We start from the raw sequence: 24,627 nt of genomic DNA, 5'->3' as shown, positions 1-24,627 counted from the left end.
GTTTCCGACCCCATAAAGTATATATATTCTTGATCAGGATCACTAGCCGAGTCGATCTAGCCATGTCCGTCTGTCCGTCTGTCCGTCTGTCCGTCTGTCCGTCTGTCCGTCTGTCCGGATGAACGCTGAGATCTTGGAAATTATGAGAGCTAGGCTATTGAGATTTGGCGAGCAGATTCCTGAGCTTCTTACGCAGCGCAAGTTTGTTTCAGTAGAGTGCCACGCCCACTCTAACGCCCACAAACCGCCCAAAACTGTGGCTTCTACAGTTTTGATGCTAGAGTAAAAATTTAAACTGAAATGAATTGTTCTCATCAATACCTATCGATTGACTCAAAAAAAAGTTTGCCACGCCCACTTTAACGCCCACAAACCGCCTACAAACTTCAAAAAATCGTAAATATGAACGCGGATATCTCGGAAACTATCAAAGATAGAGTATTGGGATTTCAGATTTAGATTCCGTAGCCTTGTACGCAGCGCAAGTTTGTTATGCGAATATGCCACGCCCACTCTAACGCCCACAAACCGTCCAAGCCTGTGGCGCCCACAATTTTTATGCTAGATTAAAAATTTTAACTGAAATGTATTGGTCTCGTCAATGCCTATCGATTGATCCAAAAAAAAATTTGCCACGCCTACCCTAACGCCCACAATGCTTAAATCTGTCTTCCGCCGGTAGGTGGCGCATTTAAATCTCGCTTTGCTGCTTGCATATCTCCATTTCCCTTTGGTCCCTTTAGCTGAGTAACGGGTATCTGATAGTCGAGGTACTCGACTATAGCGTTCTTCCTTGTTTTTTTTACTATTGGTGTATTTATCATAACCTATTTGTTTAATACTCGAAATATGGCAATAATTTTCTTAATTTAATACCTATTTTTCTAATTTTAATATATTTAAAACACATATAAATGTTTGAAACATATCCAAGAAGGGTAATTAAAATGCCGACCTCAACTGTATAGATCTACCTTAAATCAGGGAGACCAGGGGATCAAGACCGATGCGGTTTAATGTGTAACATGTAGCCAGGTCGGACTGTCTGTCGACGGTGTGGACCTGCGGACTGTGTTGTTGCCAATGTTGCTGCCTCATGTTGTCGCGGTCTTCACTCAGGTCCCGACTCGAGCGTATTTATTTTCATTTCGAAGACATTGTAGTGTCATTTCAGCGACCGCAGCATGAAAAGCAAATAAAAGGCAACAACACACCACCGCATCACATTGCAACGCATCCCGTCCAATCCGATCCAATTCGATTCGATGCGATTCAATTCCAGTCCGAATCCGAATCCGTGGAACTATCCCGGGCTTTGCTGCAGCTTTTAATTAAGCCAAAGAGCAACCAGTTGCTGGACGTCTTCGTCTTGGCCAACTGAACAGAAAAAAAAAACGAAGTGAAAAAAGAAAAGCAAAACAAAAACACAAAAGAAGTAAAAAAACCGAAGAAAAATAATTTATCTGCCGCCGCGCGTGTATCTGTATCTGTATATCTGTATCGGGCAATATGTATCTCTCGCCTGCCGATGTTGCAGTTGCTTTGTTTGCTCAAGCCTCAGTTTTAGTATCGGTATCAGTCGGACTCGGAGCTGGAATCGCTCTCTGATGACGATGATGCTGCTGCCCCCATCTGCTGTCCCGCTGAGCCGGCAACACCCCACATCTGTTGGGCTCACTGTGCGTTCAGATACGCTGGATTTACGGTTTTATAGAGTATGCTGAAAGAGTGATACTAAAAAAAACCATGACTGATATATTTACAAAGCAAAAATTGAGTATATTTTGTGAATTTTCTTATAATTCGCTAGCTAACTCATTACAAATGTAATCGTAATAGTAATAGGTTAATGGTTTTGTAGGTTATTTAAAATGATGTAATTTGTCATACACTCAAATAAAAATTCACTAATGCTTTGAAGTTAGCGTCTAATTTTTAAAAATTAAAATAAGCTAACTTGTTTGTATATGAAAATAAATTGTTCCTCTGAGATAGACATTTTCTGTACTTTTTGTCACACATTTAAAAATGTCTAATTCGAATATCGTAAAGTGCAGGATTATATTTTAATGTTATAATGTTTACAAAATATCAAATACGTAACTGAAAAAAGAGATACGGAAAAACACTATGAGTACTTTAATAGATTTTACCTCTGGAAGACTTAAGTAAGGAACTTATTTGAAAAGTTCTGGGTTAGTGTATATTTTTTATACACATCTATCTCTGGGATGCTATAGGGTGTTTCCGATTCGACAGCTTCCTCTTAACTCTTTTTATTTATTTTCCTCCTTTTTTTTTTGCAATCCCAATCCAAAGCTGTGAGCTGAGGCTCAGCCGCCCGGCAGCATCTCACGTTCATGCGTGGCCACATTTTTTGCAGCGCTGCCTGCGTTTTGTTCGTTTTTATGGCAATAATTGCAACTTGATGACTTAATTGCGGATGCAACTTGTTTTCCAGCTTCAACCTCAGCTCGGCGTATGCTGCTGCCTGGAAATTGAATTTTTCCACCTGGTCTGTCCCGTCTGGCTCTCTACTTATTTTCCTTATTTTTTTTTTTTAAGCAGGATATGCTTTCATTACTACAGATAGCTATAGCTAGTAGATAGATGTGGGGCAAGGAGGGGGCGCGGCTGCAATTTTCCCCATTGCATAAGCAAATAAAAATTCATTAATTTATGACTGCCAACGGGCAGAGCAAACCGAAGTTCCCCAGGACCACCACCACTACTCCTCCTCCGGAGTTTGGAGTTTGGAGTTTCGAGTTATTTTTATAATCGCAGCAACGTGACATTTATGCGAGTGTTCATGTAAATGATTATTACGTGCCGCAGACTGAACGAAACCAACCAACCGACGGCACCCCGCTGTCTCCACTATATATTTCTCGATACCCCCGGTATCCCCAGAATCCCTGGTAGCCCCCCGACCAAGTTCCAAGTTCCCACTTCACAGTGTTGTTTGCCCAAGTAGATTTCATTTGATTTATTCGCCCCAGCAGCACTATCTCCCGCTCCTTTCCTTCTTATATCGCCTTTTTTTCTCTGTGAGTCTGTGGCAGCGCCAAAGTAATTTTATGTTTAATTAAAAAGAATTCTGCGTCATTTGCTTGGAGAGCAGACTTTGATGGACATTTTTGCTATTCACGCTGCCTTGCTGTCGATTGTTGTTTGTGTTTGTTGTTTGTGTGTTTGCCTTGCTGTTGATATTTATGTTTAATTATAGTTAACATGTTTTGTGTCTGTTGTTGGGTTTTGTAGTTGTAGTTGGCAGCGGAGGGTTAAATGGAGGCAAATGGGAATGTCTATGTCTGTGCACGACTTTGATGTTCGTTTTGTAATTACATTGCGTGGGCCATATTCAAATCGAGTTCGTTTCTGAGATGTGGGGAACGATACAGTGCGTATCGGAGCTTTAAAGACGGCTGTCAGTCAACCAGGGGTTAAGTTGGACAGGTTGGTTATAGCCCGTTGAGTAATGATGGTTTTCCGGTAATGGGAGTTCTTAGAAAACGTAAATGTAAATGCAAATGCACTTTACGTTTTCATAATGCACAGTAGCCAATAAAGGCTTAAATTAAAAATAATATTTATTTATTGGTCTATTCAGCATTAAAATCAGATAATTTATATACCACCTCTCTCTCAAAAAAGTTACCCCGAAATGCGATTAAAACTTTCTCATCCAACCACTTAACTTTGATTGATCGCTGGACAATCAAATGAACCTCATTTGTAGCCCCTAAAGCTCTTTTGTTTTAACTGCAATTACAGATACTCGGAAAAAACACACAATTTAATTAACATTTCTCTTCTCTCTTTATTTCGTTTCAGGTAAGTTGTTAAAGCCAACCAAAAAAGTCAAAACCTTCTTCAGTCCATATCGAAACGTTTTGTCAGACATTAAAATCGAAACGTGGGTTAAATGTAAAACGTAAGTGACTTCAACTTCCACCGAAAATACCAACCGACTTCCAACTCGCGTACAAATAAAATCCGGGGGGAAAAAAAAGAGGGAATCAAAAATTGATAAGACCCGCCCCGCTACGTAGGGAGTTTAAAAACTCATTTAGTGTCCAATCAAGCGGCCATAAAATAAAGTCAATAAATCAAGCATAAAAGTAACAAATGCACGGGGCAGTTCACAGATAACACGCACACACGTTGAGATGGGGATACAGATACGCACCCATACAGCTGCACTTGGCTGCATTTCAATAAAAATTCGATACGTTTTGAGGTTGGGGATACTCTGGGGTTCCTGTTGGGGATTGAGATGGGGTAGCCCTGTGGCCCTTCCTCCTACTCTTCCTCTTTATCAAGGTGTGATGATCACTTGCGTGCCATCGGCGCCTGACTTGCATTTCAGAGCATCGCCACCTCGGCACCTCCAACCTTTTTATCCCCATCCCTACATATACCTCACTTCCCCTTGAGAATCAATAAAAATAAATCGAAATGTCACAGCGCTGCATGTTTTTTTCAAGTGTGAGGTCCCGCAGCTCTCAATCTTCCGCTACAAAACCCAAAAAAAAAAGCTTGGAAAACTGTAAATGACTTTGTGGACAGCAAAATTCATTGGAAATTTAATCTGCCAACTAACTCTATATATTAATTTCACGAAATTGGAAATTAGTTGCCTTTAAAGCTATTGAATTACCCGAAGGTGGGCGAGGTGAAAACTGCAGAGAGAAAAATATTTTGTCTAAATATTGGGAATACTTACCTAAAAAAGTATAATGTGAAACTTCAAAACAGGTGTGTTAGGTTTCATAAGGCTTTATTTTTTAATGTGGTCGGTAAATATAAGTTGAAATGCCAATTATTTGCCATTATATTTATTGAAACATATAAGACCATGTGAGAGCTCAACATTGGTTTATAAATTTTAATGCTTCACACTACACCCTAAATATGTAAATATTTGATATTGATATGATGCCAGATCCAACTGATTACATTAAAAGTAAACAACAAAGATGAAAAACATTAATATGGTAATGGGGTTTATTTTTCGCTGTGTGAGTTTCGATTCAGAAAAATCAACAATCGATTGTTCGGGGCCGCACATAAATCCCCGAAATGAGAAATGTGTGGCACACAGCATCGCACAGTGCCCCATCAGCGGGGGTCCCCATATACCCCTTCTCTCTTCGTTCCTATCTAAAGGGTCCAGGCCCAAGCCCAAACCCAAAGACTATCCACAAATTGGTCGTGTTCAGCCTTAAATCGTTTTACGTAGTTTCCATCGAGACAAGTTTCGCGGCCCCGTAAATGTTTGCCAAATGTGGCGCTGTTTGTAAATCACGCACGCTGCAAGTTGCACGCAACCGTCGTCGATCGATTACCGGTCTCTTTCGCTCCCCATGTTCCCGTCTCTTTCTCAGTCGGACGAGAGCCCCCCACCGTCTTTGGATCGCCGGAGTATGTTAATCTTGGTCAGCCGTGACTTGGCTGGAGTCGGTCCCGTCTCCCCCCATCCCCCCCTTACGACTCCTTAACCCATTCCTCTGCACATGGGTTAAAATTTATGCGCTGTTCAAACGGCGCGTAATAAATTTGTTTGCTCTTCAACTGTGTGCGCGCATGTTCATTGAAATTGTGGGCAGCGGGAAGTGAGGGCGGGGCAGCGGTACCAAATCGAAACGAAAGCAGGCTCAATCCCAATACGAATAGCCAGTACCAATCCCAAACCCAGTTTCCAATTCCAATCTGTGTTCCAATACTGGTACACTAAGAACAAATATAAAGGAACTGTAATATCCTGGGTTAACTAATAGCTTATTGAAGGACTCAAGAGGGTTCATTTATTTTTCAAAAAACAGAGATGCATTAAGGGTAAAATTAAATGTTTGTTTTTTGTATTACATTTTCAATTGTCAATCACCTATGAACTGTTGGACCTGTTGCACAGACACATTTTAAAGTGTAGCGATTTATTAGAAATATTTAAATATATTTAAAATTTTGTTAGATATCTAAAAATCTCATTTTCCTCTGATATATCTTTCTGTGACCTTACCATGACCCATGTAAGTGTACTTCCTAAGACAATTTCCCTTCGTTTTGGTCTGCTAATTAAGGCTCGTTTTAATTTCGCAGTGTAAACATTGCATTGCCGCCAACGGCCACTTCATTTTGTAGCTTTTAACAGCATTTCAGCATTCTTCTGTATTTGTTTATCTAAACGTTTTATTCATTTGTGGGGCTGCTTCTGCTGTTCTGCTGTTCGGTGTTCTGGAGCTTGAAAATGGGAACTTGCAACTTGGAAGTTGGGGTTCCTGTGGCATTGCTTTATCTTTTGGTCAGTCTTTTAGCTTTTGCAGTTCGTGCTGCCGTTCCTGGCGGCCTAATTGATGCGCACTTGGCTGGGATTCCGACCCCCCTTTAACCCTCCCATGGCCAGAGTTTCTCTGCGCATGCGCAACATTCACACTTTGCCGTTCGCCGTTCGCCCGTCGCCATCTCCAAGTTGATTGCACATTTTATTTGCGCATTTATTTGCATTTTTTCTCACACCAAAAAGAGTCCAGTTTAGTTGAGTTCGGTTCCGTTCCGTTCCGATCCGTTTGGTTCCCCTTGTTTGTTTTGTTTGTTTGGCTTGCCAATGCCAATGCCAATGCCAATGCAATTCAATTGTCTTCAGAGTGAGCGCTTTTCGTCTTGGCCTTCTTCATTTGTTTGTTTGTTTTCCGTTTCAGCAGTTGCTGCTGCTGCTGGGGGGTTTTCTCATGTTCGCCGCCGACTGATGCCGCCTCCTTTAATAGTTCATTTAGTTTGCATTTTTATGAAGTCTTTGTGTGGGTTGTGTAATAAATTTAACTCAAGTTTATTTATGTGCCATCGCCGAGACATTTATCACTCAATTTGAAGGCGTAATTGGGCGCAAAGCGACAGGAGGCTGCCACAGGAGTTGTTTTCTTCAGCGTTTCTTGGATCTCTCCTCACTCGTCTTCAACTCGACTTAAATCAACTCCGACTTTGCCTCCGACGACTGACAGCCGATATGGCATCTGTGTTGCATATTTTGCATATCGTTATGCAGTTTGCCTCTTTGAGTTGAAGTCGCAGTTGCAGTTGCGCTCCTCTTGATTGGCAAAGCCGTCTCTGGAGTTGGCCAAAATTGGATGATCCCCTGGCTAAGGGGACATGATCTTAACGGTTCCTTCTCAATTCGTGTCGTGTGGGGACAATTTCATTTAATTTGCATATGCAAAGTTTTATTTCTGCAAGCTGTCAAAGTGGAGTAGCATTTGACACCCAATGGGGGCGAATGAGGAATTTATGGAAATCAAATTTTAAAATAATAATAAATAACTAGGCTTTAACCATAATGAATGGATTTATCCAAAAATGTATAGACAAAACTCACATTTGTTTGAGACATTAGCGCCTAAATATGCAAATGAATAACCATTAGGCTGAAATTTCAGAGCACACCTCAGTTGGCAGCGCATACATGTGTCAAGTTGAATGGATCGAAAAATGTCCAAATTAATTTACTGCTTCATCAAGCATCAATTTTTGGCATTTCCCTCGAATTGTTTCCTGCGCCACCAAAAGCCAAATGCCGGCCAGGTGGCAGACGTCGGACGGCGAATTTCCAATCCGAAATTTTATAGTTTGTATAGAACAATGACGATGCCACATTCCCACACCACACACACGCGCACACAAATCTAGAAATCTGCTTAACAAGAGCAATACACGGATGGAGAGATACTCGAACACGTGTATTTTGGCACCTGTTTTTAGCCATCGCACTCCAACAATGGCCAGCAGCGCTGAAAATGTCGTTTAGCAGCCAGAAACCATTTTAAACAATAAATAAGCAATTTATGTCACAATGCCAGCGGGAAATGGGAATGGAAAATGGAGGTTGGTCTGTCTGAGTGGGTGGCATGCAAAAATGCTACAAAAGAATGCTTCGACGAGCATTCAACACATTTTGTAATTTCATTTCGTTCGCTGCTCCTGATGGATAGTTGAAGGATGGTTGAAAAAAAAAAGTGGAAGATAAATTAATTAATGTCTGAGCATCACCAAGATGTTGAATATAATTGTGCAATTTAAAGGGAGCCCTTAACAAAAATGATTACAATTTGGAAAGTGAAAAATTAATCTATCTATTAAAAGAGTTATCTGCTCTTTTGTTTATATTTAGTTCGCCTCCAGCAACAGTGTTTTTGACCGAAAATGGTTTGCTTCGAAATTGCATTGGTTATATTTTTTTGTCTTCAAACTGCGACTCCGATTCCATTTCGACTTCCGTCTGGCATTTGTTGCTGTCTGATTGCCCGCAAAAGACTAGTAGCCACACGGTGCCGCTATAAAGACGAGAGATACCCACCAAAATAGAGGACCTGGGCCGAAGAGCATCATCAGTGGCACATTGCATCCTCGCACTCGCACACGGCGAGCAAAAAATCGAATTTCCCGTGCGGACTGATTCGATTTGGCGTTGCAATTTCACGCTGTGTTATTGCAAAGTGGCTGCAACTGTCGGCGCCAGGCGATATCCACCATCCACCATCCTCACTCCACTCAACCACCATCCTCTACCCACTCATCCACCATCCACCATCCAAAAACCCTCTGCACCACCAACCATTTTTGGGCCATTCTAGCCACTCTGGCGATGCCAAAGCCACAGGAACAGAACAGAACAGAAACAGGAGCACCAGGCAGACTGGCAGGCAGGCAGGAACTCGCTCGTTCGGCTACCAAAATAGCAATTTCGATGGCGCACAACAATGGCCAAAAACGAGCGAATTGCAACAAAAAATACCGAACCGTAAACGAAAAAAATCTCATTTAGTGACGAATTAAGCGCCAAAACAGACAGGCGATTCAGTTTGTCAGACAAGCGCTAGACACCGACATGGATACTCGAACAAGTGCACTGTGAATAATTTTGGACATTTTGGATCCATAAAAAAATTCTTCGAAGTCAAGAGATGATGCTTATGCTTTATTAATACAAGTTACCAGAAAATATAATTACAAAACTAAAACGTGACAGTACTATTTAATTAACACAAATAAACTAACTTAATAAAGATAAGAAAATATCAAGAAAACGAAACTCGAATATCAAGTAGGCTTCTTTCTCTTTATGAAAATACTTACAAAGGTAACAAAACCAAAACAGTTAGTCTACAAATGAATGAATCTAGTTTTTCGATGGAGATTATTTAATTTTAATTTTTTTAAAAAATGTTTATATATTTTTTCGTAGTGTAATGTTCCGTTAGAGCCCAGGTTGAGGTCTAGGTCCCCGTTTTGGGTTCGGGTATCGGTTTGCAGGCCTGGTCAGCAAGTGGGTTGCTGTCAAGTGCAGAAGGACGAACAGTCGAGAGTAGATGACTCGGCACTATCTATGGCCTGGCATCGATTGGTTTGCCATGGTCGTCTAAACCCAACCTCTTACTACTTCCCCCCAAAAAAAACCCTTCCTTTTTGACTCCGCCGACTCGTTTGCTGTTTATGGCCTTAAACGCCATTTTGTGCGCACTCATTCACGCCACGGTTTGACATTGCCATACTGGTGCAACTCGTACTTCGTAGTGGTAGCCCCGTATCCCCTTCCTGTGCCATTGTCCGTCTGCCATAGGATCTGTGGATCCATTGTCTGCACTGGCAGGACCCATCCTCATCCGCATCCGCTTCCTGTGGGTGCTGCACTCCCCATTCTGACAGATTGTTGCAAGGGCAAGTGCAATATTAGAACATGATTTATTTATGCAATTTTTACCATAAAGCGAGCAATTTTCGTTCACTTTGCAGCGCGCGAATTTTCCCCATTTTCCATTTGGCATTTGTCTATCATTTTCGAGCGCGGAGCGAGCTTACAATTTGTTTTTTCGAGTAGGGATTTCCCCTTGTAGTGGCAGTCATAGTCATGTCCATTAGTCGATGTGTCGGCACGTCAATTTGTTTTGGGTCCGTCCAACGTCCCCTGCTCTTCTGTCGGCTTTCATGTCTATCTATCTATCTCATCCATCCATCGACAAACTGCCGGCACTGACTTGCAATGTTGGCATTGGAAATTATGATATGGAAGGCAATGGCAATCGCAATCCGTATTCGAACCCGCGGAGTTTTGGGCCTAATAAGTTCTTACCGTGCACTCGCATTTTGGCAATTAGCCGTGGCATACTGACTGTAATTAGTGGACGGGTCGAAAAGATGAGAGGGTTAGCTAATGGAATGGTTTTGTGAAATGCTGTCGGAGAGTGATGATGATGGCATGTTGATGAATGTTTCGTTTGATCTTTGAGTCTATCAATAAGAGTGCAGTTTGAAGGGTATTCTCGGGAGATTCTAGGGAATTAATTGAGCTATCGACGCATTTTAGAAGAATTTAATTCTTGTCACTTTGGTTTTCGAGAACTTATCACTTTCCATTAACACCTCACCCTCGCTTATCGTGGTTGAAAGGCATTTCCCCTATTCCCTTTAAGCCAACGTAATCAACCGCAATCAACACCAAAGAGCCAAAAGTAATAATAAAAAAAAAACGAAATGCATAATCAACATTTTTATCATTAGCGATAGAGGGAAATATGCAAAGCAGAGCGAAGAACGAGCCAAGTATTTCAAAATGGAGAAATGGAGAATGCAGCGGAAAAAACTACGAGCGGCGGGGAAATGAAATGAAGCACATTATAAATGCCAGAGTACATGCTAACTACAACAATTATCCTTAATGTTGCCAGCAACTGCCATTAGGGAGAAATGCGGGTGGGGAAAAATCGCCTTGTCCATGGCTGATCACTTGCTGGAAAGAAATTCAAATTAAAATGCTTCCAATGCTATGCAAAATAGTTTCAATTTTTCGCCAGAGAGCCCTCCAGGAATGCTCATTATTCAACTGGAGAGGTTCAGCAGAATACAGGACACACAGGACACAGGGATTCCATTAGAAAGATGGGAATTAAATATCAAGGAATGCAGGAGGGCAGAGCTGATGGAATCAATATCGCGAGTCAAATTGCAGTTAATTACGGGCCAGTTGTGAGTTGTTTTTTTTCCATTCTCGTGCCTATTGATTCACGCTAATAAACCTCAACCTTTTAAACAGAGGACAAACGCCTGTTAACAAGGCGCCACGACACGCGATCGACACCATTACCAACACCCCAGCTAAAGGATAAGGAATACGGAATAGGGGTAGTACCATGTATACATATACAATATGATATTTCTAGGTATATCCTTTGGGCCCCTAAAGCCACCCCCTGTAATCAAAGCCAGCTGCCAACTGCCGTCTGCATTCTATTTACCTTGCTCAGAGCACTTTTCAATTATGTTATTAAAACAAGCAAACGGGGCAGTTAAGGACCCTTTTGCAGGACCTGCCCAACATTGCGTGTCTGCCCCGTTTGTTGTTGCTGCTGTTAGTTTTTTTTTTCCCAAACACTCGCTCACACATATCGTTAAATATATAATTCTGGCTTTTTAGAATTTCCCAACTCATAAATGCTGCAGCAATAGTAATGGCAGTGTGGCAAACATGAAAATTCAATTATGAATGCCCGGCTTAAGGTTGACGCCCCGTAATTTCCATCCCCATAGCCCCGCACCGTCCAAGTCTGTGGCTCAAGGCAATTTGCATGGGTAAATATTGTAAATCTATGACGGGTTTGCAATCATTTGCAATCGGAGACCGCAGATGGAATGGAATGAGCGTAGCTATTCGAATCGATTCGCAGACATCGTCTAATTATGTCGAGTGGCAAACAAGATACAGATACTAACGCACACACACATTCGCCTGCATGCAGTCGGTTGCCAGATGCAAATAAAAATAAATATTTACATTCAATTTCGACAAACGCGCCAGCCACCGAGCGCCAACTTTTGCCAAAGGAAAATTGTGCGTAAAAAGCAGCGGGAGCAGTCGACGCATATTTGTTAACCTCAAGCAACAGACCCCAAAACCCGAACCCCGAACCAGAACCAGAACCTGAACGCAAACCTGAACTAAACTGGGAGAAACTATGCGTAGGAATTATATTCTTTGATAGAACTGTTAAGTGTTATAAAATCCATAACATATCATATACAAATTGTTAAGTTATATATAACCCACAATCTATCATATAATAATATTATGTTATTTTGTATCCTATGGTATAAATATTTATCGTCTTTAAAAATATTGTGCACAGTTTCTTTTATGAGGAAACCCGAATTATATCTCACCCTAATATGCTAGTGGTTTAAAATCATATAAAATGGTGTCTAAAAGTATACTGTGTATAACAAATATATTGATATTCCCTACTCAAAATATATTATTGCATACTTTTAGACAGTTTGTAGGTGATTTTAAAACTTCAGCGATTTCTGTGATTTATAGTTAAAGCCATTTTTAGTAAAATTTTTGAAAACATATTTTGGTTAGCATTTTCCAGTTTTTTAACATCTTTCTAAAGATTTCTCTCAGTGCCGAACGAGTTCGATTTCGTTGCCGCCCAGACAAAATCGATTACCGACTGATTGACTGAAATGCTGGCTCCCTGTGCCCATCGAATGGTTTGCTGCACGTTAAGTTTGGCATATAGATATATCGCTATGGCTATGAAGGATATATAGTATCTATGGCTGGCTATAGCAACAGCAGCTTCGAGGACTGTCAGTTAAAATGGTAATTGACTTTTGCGCGGAACCGCAATGTGTTTGTAAACTTGTTGCCATGTTTGTTGTCTATGTACTTTGTACACACACAGCAATTCCCCGTTGCAATATCCCTGGGATGCACCGCACCGCACCGTACCGCCGAGGGGATTTCCCGCGAACTCTCGAACCCGAACCCGAACGCTATTGCAATTTCACAAAATACTGTGGCCCAAGCCGAAAGCTCCGCTCTTGCCATAATGTCATATTAAGGTTTATCAACTGGCATGGCTATGAAAATTTAGAGCGCTCCTGCTCGAAGGACGACGACAGCCTGCAATTTTCAATTTCGCGCACACTTTGCACAGATAATAGAAATTTCTTTCGCTCCTCGAGTTGCTTCTGCCACTGGAGTTTGCTTTTTCCTGCTTTTTCCTCAGCGCTGCGTTTATTGACACAAATCGCAAACGCATTTGGCATAAGTACCGGCCAACAAGCTGCCTGCTTTTCCCCGCTTTTTCGCATTTTCCCTCCATTTCAACATAGCCATACCATTTGTACTTATTGTTTTTCTCCTCACCACCACCACCACCCTCTTAAAGTATCTGGGTTATGAGTGGTTTAATGGCAGCTTTGTTGGTTGTTGCTTTCCTCTGGCTTGAATGCTTTTGGCTGGTTTGTTCTGGCCAAGTTCTGGTAAAGGAACTATTTCCTAAGCAGCTTAGCAAAATGTGTAATGCCTTGCTTAGACAATTGCCAAAGGGAGGAAATAGATGATGAAAATGCCAGTAAACCTTAAGAACTTAATCTTTTTTCTCGGAAGAATCGAAGAAGTTCAGATATATAATAAAATATTACACGTTATATAGTAGAATGGTAAATTATTATCCCTAATTAACCAAAATTTGTGAAGTACCCAAAGTAATAAAGCACTTTCCTTGATGGCCTCTCACAATGCCAATCAAATGCTCGGCGAGAACAAGCCATTTCCGACCTGCAAAGAGGGGAAAAATATTCGCATAATTATGACTTCAGCGGTTACAGTCTGGCAAATTTTCCATATGAATGAATTTCGCACAATTACACACGCGTAGGCAGAACTGAAATCCTCAAAAAAAAAAAAAAAACACCCAGAAACTGGGGGAGTGGGCACATGTCGGCACATGACGAGGAGGCAGATCAACTTCATTCACAATTAAGCTAAAAATACAAGCCCCCCAGTTCGCTGAATATAATTTATTGTCAAGTGCAGAGTCACAACATTCAAGATGTGTAACAGTCGCACTCACAGTCGAAATAATTGGGCAGCGGGGAGGCCCACAAACCAACCAAAAAAAATAAAGAAGTCTGGATCAGGTCTAGGTGTAACAAAGGGAGAAACTCTGGGAAATACGCAAAATGGGGATGGATGGAGGTGGAGTCACGCTGTCGCTCACAGGAAAATACAGAAGAAAAAGCTGAAAAACGCAGAGGGGCTGGGCAAATCAACAACGCAATCTTAATGAAGGCAATAATTCAAACAAAATGCAAAATTCCCTTGGCAAGCAAGCTGAAGGAAGTCACGGCGAGTCAGTCACTCCGCAGCGAAGACAGCGTTGAAAAATTGCCGCCCCAGAAAGAATTCCGGGTTGAAATTAAATTTTTACAAAATCAAATAAAATCCAAGAGTGTGGCAGTCACTCACTCACTCACTAAATTCAATTCCCCATGGGCTCCCCATTTCGGTCCTCTTCGATCCTCCCCCGATATTATCCTCTTATTAATTAGTTTGTATATTTTTGGCATACGAAAAACGCAACACGAAATTGTTTAACATTTTATTCCCGGCACATTAAGTGGCAACATTTGTCAATTTGTTTTCGGTTGTAATTTTTCGGGCCCCCCAGAGGGGGAGGGTCATCATCGTCACCACTCTCCAATTCTCGGACTCTTGGGCGTTTTGTGTGTAGTTAATGGGCAAACATTTGCCTAAATAATGAGGCACCGGTGTATTGCTTTGAATTCGATTTGGCTTGATTAAAAATATATTTCATTGTCGAGACCCGTTGGTTCTGTGTAAGTGGGTCGTAAGTGGGCCTGTGGGTGGATCGGAATGGGGGCTTTGGATTGCATTAACTTCACGAGAAACAACAGCTGAGAAGCTAATCAGGCAAATGTGGCACAGTTTTCGGTAAGGTGAATTCATTAGTGCCCGAATACTACGGATACGTTTAGTTCGGGGGGCTGGACAAATGACTAAAGTGGAGTCGTAAGCCAGGTGGCATTGAGTAATGCCCTTTGGAGGGAAAAACATTGGTTAACCCATCGAAAATTTGAAAGTAAAATTGGAAAAATGTTGTATAAATGACAATTTTTTGTTGCCTAATCAATTTAAAAAAAAGAAGAGATCATTTTAAGACTTCTCCATGAGATCTATAACAAAGAATTTCTTTCCGATTGAAGAGTAATACTGAGTATTAAATTTATAAATATTTCTTATCTCAACAATGCATTTAATAACTGCTGTTATTTTCTTTTCCAAGCCATCTCTTTTATTACAATATTTCCAATCTAGAACTATAATATTTACTTGGCATGCCGAATACTCGATGTTGTTTTATGTTATAACTTTTTGTTTGTTCAATTTCATTTGCTAAATACTGTACGAGTATATAGCAATCCAATCCGCTCCAATGTTTACTGAAATCTAGCTCGCTGCATAATTAAAAGTGAAGAAAAAGTGAAAAATGAAAACGCTCGCCTATTTCCTGTCGCGCAGCAATGCAATTTTCACTTTTTTTCCGTGTCGCTCCGTTTTCTCATTTTGTCAAATAGCCTCAAGGCACAGAAAGAAGGCAGTTGGCAGGAGGGCAGGGCAAACTTTCGAAATTTAACGCCGGGCACAATGGGGCAGGAACAACCAGGAGGAGGAATCATCGCTGGCTGCCAGCCGCAGTGGCGGAGAACAATTACTATGGGGGGGTTTGTTCCTTTTTCGGTCTTATGCAAACAGGAAACGCATAATGAACAAAGTCCGAACGAGCCGAGGAGTCACACTCCACTCCACTTTTGGCCCGGAGAATGGAGCACGCGACTCCAGGAGCAGCAGCTCCTGTTGCCCGGCATTCATTCATTCATTTTTGAGCGGTTTCGTGGTTAACAACCGCTTCCTTATCCTTATTATTTTAATGCCTGCGGCAGCATTCCATCTTACTTACATTTTTCTCCACGCTGTGTTGTGGCTTAAATATTTTAACTACTGCCAGTGCTACTAGTTGGCTGTCTGTCTACCAGTCTGGCCGGCTGTCTGGGTCTTTGTGGCCGTAATTGGGGTTAACTGCAGGGAGCAGGTGAGTGAGTTCCGTGGAGCCGGAGATCCAGGGAGTCGGCATTGTGTGTCAAAGTGTGCCAAAAGGAAAAGTACAATTTTCCCTTCGCCGCACTTATAAATTGTCCGTGCTGGAGTTTAAATTTGGTTTTTCTTCTCTTTTCTTCACTTTTTTTTTCCTGTAGCTTGGGGGCCCGGCAATTAACTGCAATTGAAAGTGAAATTGAATTTGGGAATTTGAGCTGAAATAGACAGTCGCGGTGCTGCTTTTGACAGAGTGTCAGAGTTGACACGCATGTTGAGAAAATTCAATTAAAAATTTCACTGCAATCGGAACGCTGTCTGTCTCACTCGGTTTTTCGCCAACTCATCGTCGATTCAGTTGATAATTATTTTTACGCGCCGAGTTGCAGGGTAAAGTGCATTAAAAATGCAAATGGCAACACTTTGCCACTTTGATGCCAGTGTTGCCAGTGTTGTCACGTTTGCCGTTTTATTAATTTATTAAATTAAAAACAACGCAAAAGGAGGCAACACCGCCGGGCTCCACTCTGGCATGTGTAATTGTAAATTTATGAGCGTGCCACAAATAAAAAGGAGGCCCAGTACTACAGTTAAGTAAAAAAAAAAAGGACCAACCAGTGGCGGCCGGGGCAACGAGTTCAACTGGGGCGCACTGTCAATCGTGTTGCATGAATTATTAATTATTTGCTTTTCGCACACACATCCCGATAAAGGGACAGTCCGCGAGAGTCCACAGATACAAAAATTTATACGGCGGCAGTGTTGCAATGCGGCATTCGGCTGTCAACTCCGCCACTTTGACAAGGGAAACACTAATAAAATTATTAACCAAAATGGCAAGCAAAAAAAAAGGCCCAAGAATTCGTTACATCACTGATTGGCAATAAAAAGTGAAACCGAAATTAGTTAAATCTAATTACCTGTCACGCTTTATTGTCTTTAGCATAACGAAATGGATTTGGGCAAAATAAAAAGTCAATGCGTAGGATTTTTACAAAGCCAAAAAAATAAAAAAAATCCTGAAAGGAAATAAGTATTTTTGGGTGGGTTGGTAATGTGAGCATCCAACCCCGGTAACCCACGCAGTATTCCGAATTCTCCACCCCTGGCCACTGCCTTATTTATCCTCCGTTTTCCCCCGGGGACACGGGCCACGGCATTTTCCTTGGCTCTCTGTGAATTATTCAGGCCCTCAATCGATGGCTGGCCCAAGCATCTTCATTGCATACCATACTATATACACGCCTCCCACTTTTTTTTTTTTCTATATCCCTCAGTGCTGCTGACAGTTTATTTGCCAAATTGCTTGCATGTAATATGAAACTTTCTTCTTTTTTTTCTGGGCATTTCTGTTTCGGGGCTAATTTTTAGTTCGGCAAAGGGGGGTTTCAAAAAAAAATATCTCTGGGTGTGTGCTAAATCGAAAATCTGTAACACGCGTCACACAGCATTAAATGAGGAGGATGGCAGTACCAGTGGGTTTAAGAGGCAGAGGGGTCTAGTCCACTAATACGGCATGACTCAACCGATTTCTACGTAAAGTTTTATGGCGGAGCGACCTATCTTTGTTGGTTTATATTTATACTTGACTAGATGAACTCGAAAAAATACTACGATGTTTTGACCGTTTAGTTGGTTTAATATTTTAAGAACGTTTGTAAAAATTTTTTTAACAGAACTGGCATACCTTTTTTATATCATTTTAAAATACCAATCTATTCTTATCTTAAAAATGCATTTTTAGGGGCTTTAATTTTGTTTAATGCTATTATAAAATGCATTAAAGTAAAAGTATTAATTTTCCAACCAAACTGAAGTATCTTATGTTATAAAATTGTAAATATAGAACATACAACATTAAAAATGTGTTTATATCGAAACATATTTCGATTTCTAACAAATGTTTTTATGGAACTATAAAAACGTTTTCCAAGTGCATCTGCCGAACCCCTTTGTCCTGTGCCCTGACCATAATTCATGGAAACTTTTAAATTTGAAAATCTGGCCGTGGAAGGGGGGAATAATGGGAGGAAGAGCACAGTTATTGTTGCGTTATAAATCTAATTAGAATATGTGAGCGTTCGGGGCCCCGTATCTGAATATGCACGTAGACTAAACCAATTCCAGCCCCCTGCCCCTGCCCCTGTCCCTGCCCTAACCGCCCCCTTCCCGGGGCTCATTTCATATGCTCACCGCATCTGGCCGCATCTGAAAATTGCCAATGGCGCCGCTGCGTCTGGGGTAATAAATTTGATTTGTTTCAAATTACAGAAGAACGCAATTTCTTCTCTCTTTTTTTTCGGTTGCATTTTTTGGGCTGAGCCGGCAAATCGAATTGAATTTTTGAATCCTTGGCGCTGCGGTTGCTTTTTGTGGGCAATCTTCATAATTTACATAAGCAAATCAAATTGTAAACGTAATGCGGAGACAAAGGAGAAGCGTAGGGAAAAAATGAAGTCTGAACCGACTATGAATGGAACTATGTTGAGTGGATGGCGCAGATTTTCTGCTTTTATTTTCTCCTTGTTTCGAAAAAAATGTGTCAGCTTTTTGCGAAAGCCTTCTTTGTTTTAGTCAATGCGTCAGGGAAATTTAGCTCAAGTGGTGAGTGGAGAAAGTTGAAAGGATTGCCACCCGGAAAAAGAGAGTGTGAATCCTTAAAACCCAGAGACCAAATGAAAATCCTTTGAAGTGAAAGTGTTCAATATGAGCGCCACTTGCTTTTTTTTTTTTGCCCAACACTAAAGAACAATCGATGGAGCACTTACCAACACTGCTGGCCAGAATGCCATCAAACTTACACACATGACAGTCAAATTTATTTACTTGTGTGTGTGGTGATTAACCCTAGTGAAAATTGTGTACAATTTCTGCACAAATTGTGGGAGAAATCCGAACCCTAGGGCAGTTCTAAAACAAGATAAAATCATTAACGATACTGGGGAGATCAGCTAAAGACATAATGAAGACCTCAAGATCGGCACTTTAAGGTATACACTTTTTTCAGCCACTTTGTATATAATAATCCTTCGATTGGCTATTTCTAGAGCCCCGTTTCAGCCATCCGAGATACCCAAAAATCGAATACCCATTCGCGTGGCGTTCAGTTTGCTGTCAACTCTTTGCTTACTAGGAGTGACAGATTAAGGTACCGGACACACAACATATTCTTTAGCAATCTGCGTTTGCGTACGCACATATATATAGATATATGTCGTTTGGATCGTGACTAGGCCGTATCGGTAGCAATGTCCACTGCCCTGGCAATGGCAGCAGCGGCATCCTCGAGTGCCACGGCAGCAGCAGCAGCAACAACGACCACCACTAGCAACACCACAAACACCACAGCGTCTCCGGCAACAACCACCATAACCACCAACAACCCCATGAACACCATTACCACAACGAAGACCACACCAACGGCAGCGGAAGGTGGAGCAGGACTTATAGAACCAGCTCCAATTTTGGTAATCGAAGAATCTGGAAGGAATGAGGCTGAAGGCTTTGAGCCACCATTAGAGGTCAGTGTCCCGAAGCCAAGGAGGCAGCGCAAAACCACAGTGGTGCACACTTGTCCCAGACCACCGGGTGGCTATAAGTACTCCATGGAGTTTCTCTACGGGATCGGCAGTGGCATGGCTGGCGTTACCCTCAATATACCCACGCCTTCATCCATAACGCCAAGGACTTTGAGAACCACGGCACCCCTACTAACCACCCACATGCCCCTACTGTCCACCATGGGCGTGCCAACACCACGTCCAGCTGGCTGCAGTTCCTCTGGAATTCGATATGCCGGAGGAGTGGGTCTAACTGGAGCTCCTGGAGGAGGAACAGCAGCAGGAGCTGCAACAACCACTACAATGACAACGCCAAGTTCCTCGACAGGATCAGGAGCAGAGGGAGTGACAGGATCTGTGTCATCCGGTTCCCTACCAGCCGGTGCAGCGGGTGGAATACCAGCTGCCCAGTTCATATACCAGGGATACCTGCCAACTGGACCCCAGCGACGTTTGTGGCACACGGAGAATGCCGTTTGGCAATTTGATCGGAATTATCCCTACAATCAGGCTTATTCCTCGCAGTATGGAATACCCATGATGCCGGTGGGCTTTGAGCATCCATATGGTCAGAGGATTATCTATCCGGGTTACTACAATCAGGCCACGGCGGGATTACATGCTGCCACGGTGCCGGGAATGTCGAGGACCAGTCGTCATGTTACCCCCCAGCAGCCACATTTGTTGGCCCAACCGGCGGTTCCAGGGGAGGCTAGTGAGGAAGCCCCTCCCAGTCTGGCGAATACTCCTCAGGTGAGCAGCCCATGGCGTTACGGAAGACCAGGTGCACACCGCGATCGCTTGGGATCGGGACGGCAGGGAGTGGCTACTAGCCCGGGTTCGACTGTGTACCACAGGGATTCCAAGTCCTTCTACAACAGCATCACCGGCGGGATGGGTGGAGGACCCCGATACAAAACACCATTTGTGGCAAATCCCCGTAGTTATCAAAGCGGAGGAGCTGTAGCAGCTGGAGGAGCTGCAGCAGCCGGAGGAGCTGCGGCAGCTGGAGGCACAGGAACCATGACCGCAGTGGCCACAGGAGCTACTCCACCAACAGTTGCAACCAGCTCCAATGAGCCAGGAACTCAGGCCAACAATCGCAGCAATCAGGGAGCTTCAAACCACAACTTTTCCAGAAATCGTCACAGTTCCAAAAGAGGCGGCAAGAATTCGGTGGGCAAGGAGCAGCAGACTTCCAACTCTTCCGGCTCCCTGTCCAATTCCTCCTCGAAGTCCCAACTGGACAGGCATCCCACTAGTTCCAGTACCTCGATGTCGCCCAGCAAACAATCCCATCGCATTTATAGGAACCGAATGCGCTACAATGCCAATGCGCCAACTGAGCAGAAACCTCAAACCACACCAGCTCCGATGAGTAACAACTACCAACCGCCACAACAACCACAAAGCGGCGGACGTAGGACTTCCAAGTTCCAGGGAGGAAATGCCTATCAAGGACACACGGCCAATCGACAGCAATCACGGTACTATCAGTCCCGACACATGGATGCTTATGTCTACCAACCTGGTCACTATATGGTCTATGCATCCGGATCACCAGCTTTGGGAGCAGCAGCAGGAGGTGTAACAGCCGGTGGAGTACCCATGCCAGGAGCAGCAGGATCAGGATCTTCCGGAGCAGGATTAGGAGCAGTAGGAGGAGGAGGAGCAGCCACGGTCACGGCCAGCAGCGCCACCTCGGAGGGCGAGCAGCCGCTGGACTTGGACTTCGATCAGCGCCAAGAATATGCTGACTTGGGTCTGGATCCAGCCAATGGCGGCTTCTCCTCCGACCTGGAGCCGCTCAATTTCAAGCAGGACACCTCCGAGCTGGACGCCCACTCGTGTCTGCTATCGCACCCGAGTTCCGAGGTCGATGGCTATGATGGCCACTCCTTTGCCAGTTTGGCTCCCAGTGTGGAAAGCGATGGGACCGAGAGTGACCTCAGTGATGCTTCCGTGGAATCGGTGGTGCGCAATATAATGGTCAGTTGTTTAGCTTTGGCCACCGGTGCCCAAGAACCCGATCTCAGTGGCCCAAATCTGGTGCCCTACGGCGATATGCATCATCTCAAGGAGCTGGAGAGGAAGTCGCAACAAACTGGACTGATCAACGGTTACAGGAGCCACATGCATCACACATTCAGTCCCAGAGGTATGAGCTGTTGCGGGGATATGTTAAGTCAGCCTACAGATGATTTGGTCTACAAATTGGACCCGGATCAGCAGGATGTCTATGATGCTGGAAAGAGCCATTTGAAGGAGATAACCGAAGAGCCCGACAACATCTCTGTGGCCTCAAATCTTTCCTGCAGTCCATCCGCCTGCTCCAGCAAAAGTGCAATGGCTCCTAGTTCCGCCAAGGTCAATAGCATAACGGTAGGTTAACTCCCACCCTTTTCAGAAACTAAATAGGGCTGTTTGAAATTTTAAAAGGAAACTCGTTTTATTCTTGTGTCCGATTGTATTTTTGATTTTTTATGACCCAATTGTTTTAAGATTTCTAGCACTTTATAAAATTATAAAATAAAATCTTATTCGTTATGAAGTTAAAGTTAAAGTTTTATAATCCTAAATAGTTATATAAATGAAATTCAAAGTGTTGTTAAAAGTAAAATATATTTTTTTAATAGTTTAAGTTACCAAATTTGGAAACTAGTGGAACAGGTCCTTAAACATTTGGTCACCGATAAAAATTGTATCACCTTTCCCTATCCTAATATATTACCTAATCCCAATCCTAAATCTCAAAGCCAGAGGAAATCATAGAAGAAGAACTTCCCTTGGTTATTCACAATCGGTATTGGCGCGAATTCTTTGGCTATACACCAGCGGACCGCTTTTTGCTTCGAGCCAAATTAGTGGAAATGAAAAGACCTCCGAAAACCCTGGCCAACAGGAACAAGTGGGAGCCTTTGTCCATTTCCATCTGGAGGAAGTTCCTTGAGGCCCAGCAGACAAGTCACGTTTACAAGACCAAGATGCGACTGTGGCGTTCCATTTACACAGTGGCCATGGTGAGTTTAATCGGGATTTTGTAATAAAAAGCTAAAAAAGATTATCTACTGATCCGCAGACGAGCTATCCAAGATATGGCCTATATCTGGTGGGGTCAACCATATCATATTTTGGTTCCAAGTGCTCAGATATGGATATTTGCATGTTGGCCTGCACAAATCCGAACATAGATCCCCGCATGGAGGCCGTGTATCACCTGCAATTGATGAAGGAACTACTGAGCCGCACGAATCTGTTCCAGGACTTTAATCTCATCGAGGCCCGGGTGCCCATACTCCGTTTCACCGACCGGCGACACAAAGTAGAGGTGGACATCAACTTTAATAACTCCGTTGGGATCAGGAACACCCATCTCCTGTACTGCTATTCCCAGCTGGAGTGGCGAGTTCGTCCGATGGCCCTGACTGTGAAACAGTGGGCCCAATATCACAATATCAACAATGCCAAAAACATGACCATATCGAGCTATTCCCTCATGCTGATGGTCATTCATTTTCTGCAGGTCGGAGTAAATCCCCCAGTGCTGCCATGTCTGCACAAGCTATATCCGGATAAGTTTGGTTTCCTGCATCCCAGTGATTTCGGATATGTGGACATGAACGAGGTGATCGCACCGTTTCAGTCGGAGAACACCCAATCCCTGGGTGAGCTGATGCTAAGTTTCCTGCACTACTACAGTATGTTTGAGTACGGAAAGTATGCCATCTCTATAAGGGTGGGTGGTGTTCTACCCATCGAGATTTGTCGCGCCGCAACGGCACCCAAAAACGATATACACCAATGGAACGAGCTGTGCATCGAAGAGCCCTTCGATCAGACGAATACAGCGAGATCGGTGTATGATTCGGACACCTTTGAGCGCATCAGGGCCATCTTTATGGCCAGCTACCGGAGGCTGGAGTCGACGAGGAATCTTAATTCCATATTCGAGGGCTACGACGGACCCACAATCCTGATGCAACAGCCCTCAGTGGATTCGGAGAACGAATTCTTTGAGAGTCAGCACCATCATTTGATGGCCAACAGGGGCTCTTCCAGATCCAATAGCAAAATGCCCTCCCCGAGAGCTTCAAAACTAATGGTGGACAAAGCAACGACAGCCATCTGGAATGATATCAACAAAAAACTAGATCCCTCAGCCAGCAGCTACAAGAACTATGATACGAGCAGCGAAAGTGCTGGCAAAAAAAACAAGGTCTCCAAAGAGGACTCTGTGGCCACCGAGCCACCACTTGCTTAGAAAAAAATATCACCATATAAAGAAACCGAAACCCAAAAATACACACCACACAAACATACACAATCTAAAAGAAAAGAAATACTTTTATATTCCTACGCTAATCGGGATGTAAAAAAAAAATTGCAAGGTTGTAAACGGAAGTTTTTTGTAGTAGTTGCCGGACGCTTTTAAACCGATTTAAATTTGACGTTGGATAATTATATATGCATAGTAGGAAATTAGATAATTTCGATTCACTATCTGTGATATGACCAAATAAATAACGACACATCTATCTCAACGCAAAGTCGGTCGCAAAAAAAAACACTAAAATATGCAAAAATGCAAGAAACAGTTTCAAGTGTTTGCGTACCTCAACGACTAATCTCGTTTTCACAAGCTACACAGCAAGATAATTGCTAAAAAAAAATCAAAGCCTCGAAAAATAATACTTAAAAATCCAAAAAAAAAATAAACAAAATTCGAAAATGTTAAAAAAAATATATAAAAACAAATTTTATATAAAGTAGGGAAATATACATTTTTACAATTCCTACTTTTTATACAGGAGGTATAGGGTTTGTAGGTCACATAAATCATAATAATGCTACAAAATGGAAAAGCAAAAAACACCTAAAACAAAAAAAAACTTAAAATGATTAAAATGTACCACAAAAAAACGATAAAATTTATAACAAAACAGTGTAAAATGTAAAAACCGCGCCAATCTTCACAAAAAAAGCTTACGAGTTAAACGGTAGGGTGAAAAACTCAGCCAAGAACTTGAATTTACCTGATGATAGCGCCAAAAAAATTATAAAATATAAAACCCTAAACAAAATAACATTAGGAATTTGTGGGAAGTGTTTATTTGT

At 42.5% G+C, this 24,627-nt stretch overlaps 2 protein-coding genes across 6 annotated transcripts in view; both read left to right on the top strand.

Annotated features, from left to right (window-relative positions):
- The window catches only part of LOC119559813, a 162,310-nt gene that overhangs the window by 65,554 nt on the left and 72,129 nt on the right, over nucleotides 1-24,627 (top strand). The gene's annotated exons all lie outside the window — the stretch shown is intronic.
- Nucleotides 18,780-24,224, top strand: LOC119559812 (poly(A) RNA polymerase gld-2 homolog A). The gene is made up of 4 exons (XM_037872897.1): nucleotides 18,780-18,942; nucleotides 19,000-21,894; nucleotides 22,269-22,532; nucleotides 22,592-24,224. Exons 2-4 carry the CDS (start codon nucleotides 19,201-19,203, stop codon nucleotides 23,771-23,773), a joined length of 4,140 nt encoding a protein of 1,379 aa, XP_037728825.1. The 5' UTR covers nucleotides 18,780-18,942; nucleotides 19,000-19,200; the 3' UTR covers nucleotides 23,774-24,224.

This window comes from Drosophila subpulchrella, unplaced genomic scaffold (genome assembly GCF_014743375.2).
Source record: "Drosophila subpulchrella strain 33 F10 #4 breed RU33 unplaced genomic scaffold, RU_Dsub_v1.1 Primary Assembly Seq354, whole genome shotgun sequence".
Lineage (NCBI taxonomy): Eukaryota > Metazoa > Arthropoda > Insecta > Diptera > Drosophilidae > Drosophila > Drosophila subpulchrella.
This window is presented reverse-complemented; position numbering and strand designations above follow the sequence as displayed.

Bases quoted from the DNA above. Each gene is read 5' to 3' on its own strand.
- LOC119559812 (XM_037872897.1), top strand. From the start codon at position 19,201: ATGTCCACTGCCCTGGCAATGGCAGCAGCGGCATCCTCGAGTGCCACG. The intron at 21,895-22,268 runs GTAGGTTAACTC...TAAATCTCAAAG, and splicing joins CCAAGGTCAATAGCATAACG to CCAGAGGAAATCATAGAAGA. The intron at 22,533-22,591 runs GTGAGTTTAATC...ACTGATCCGCAG, and splicing joins CCATTTACACAGTGGCCATG to ACGAGCTATCCAAGATATGG.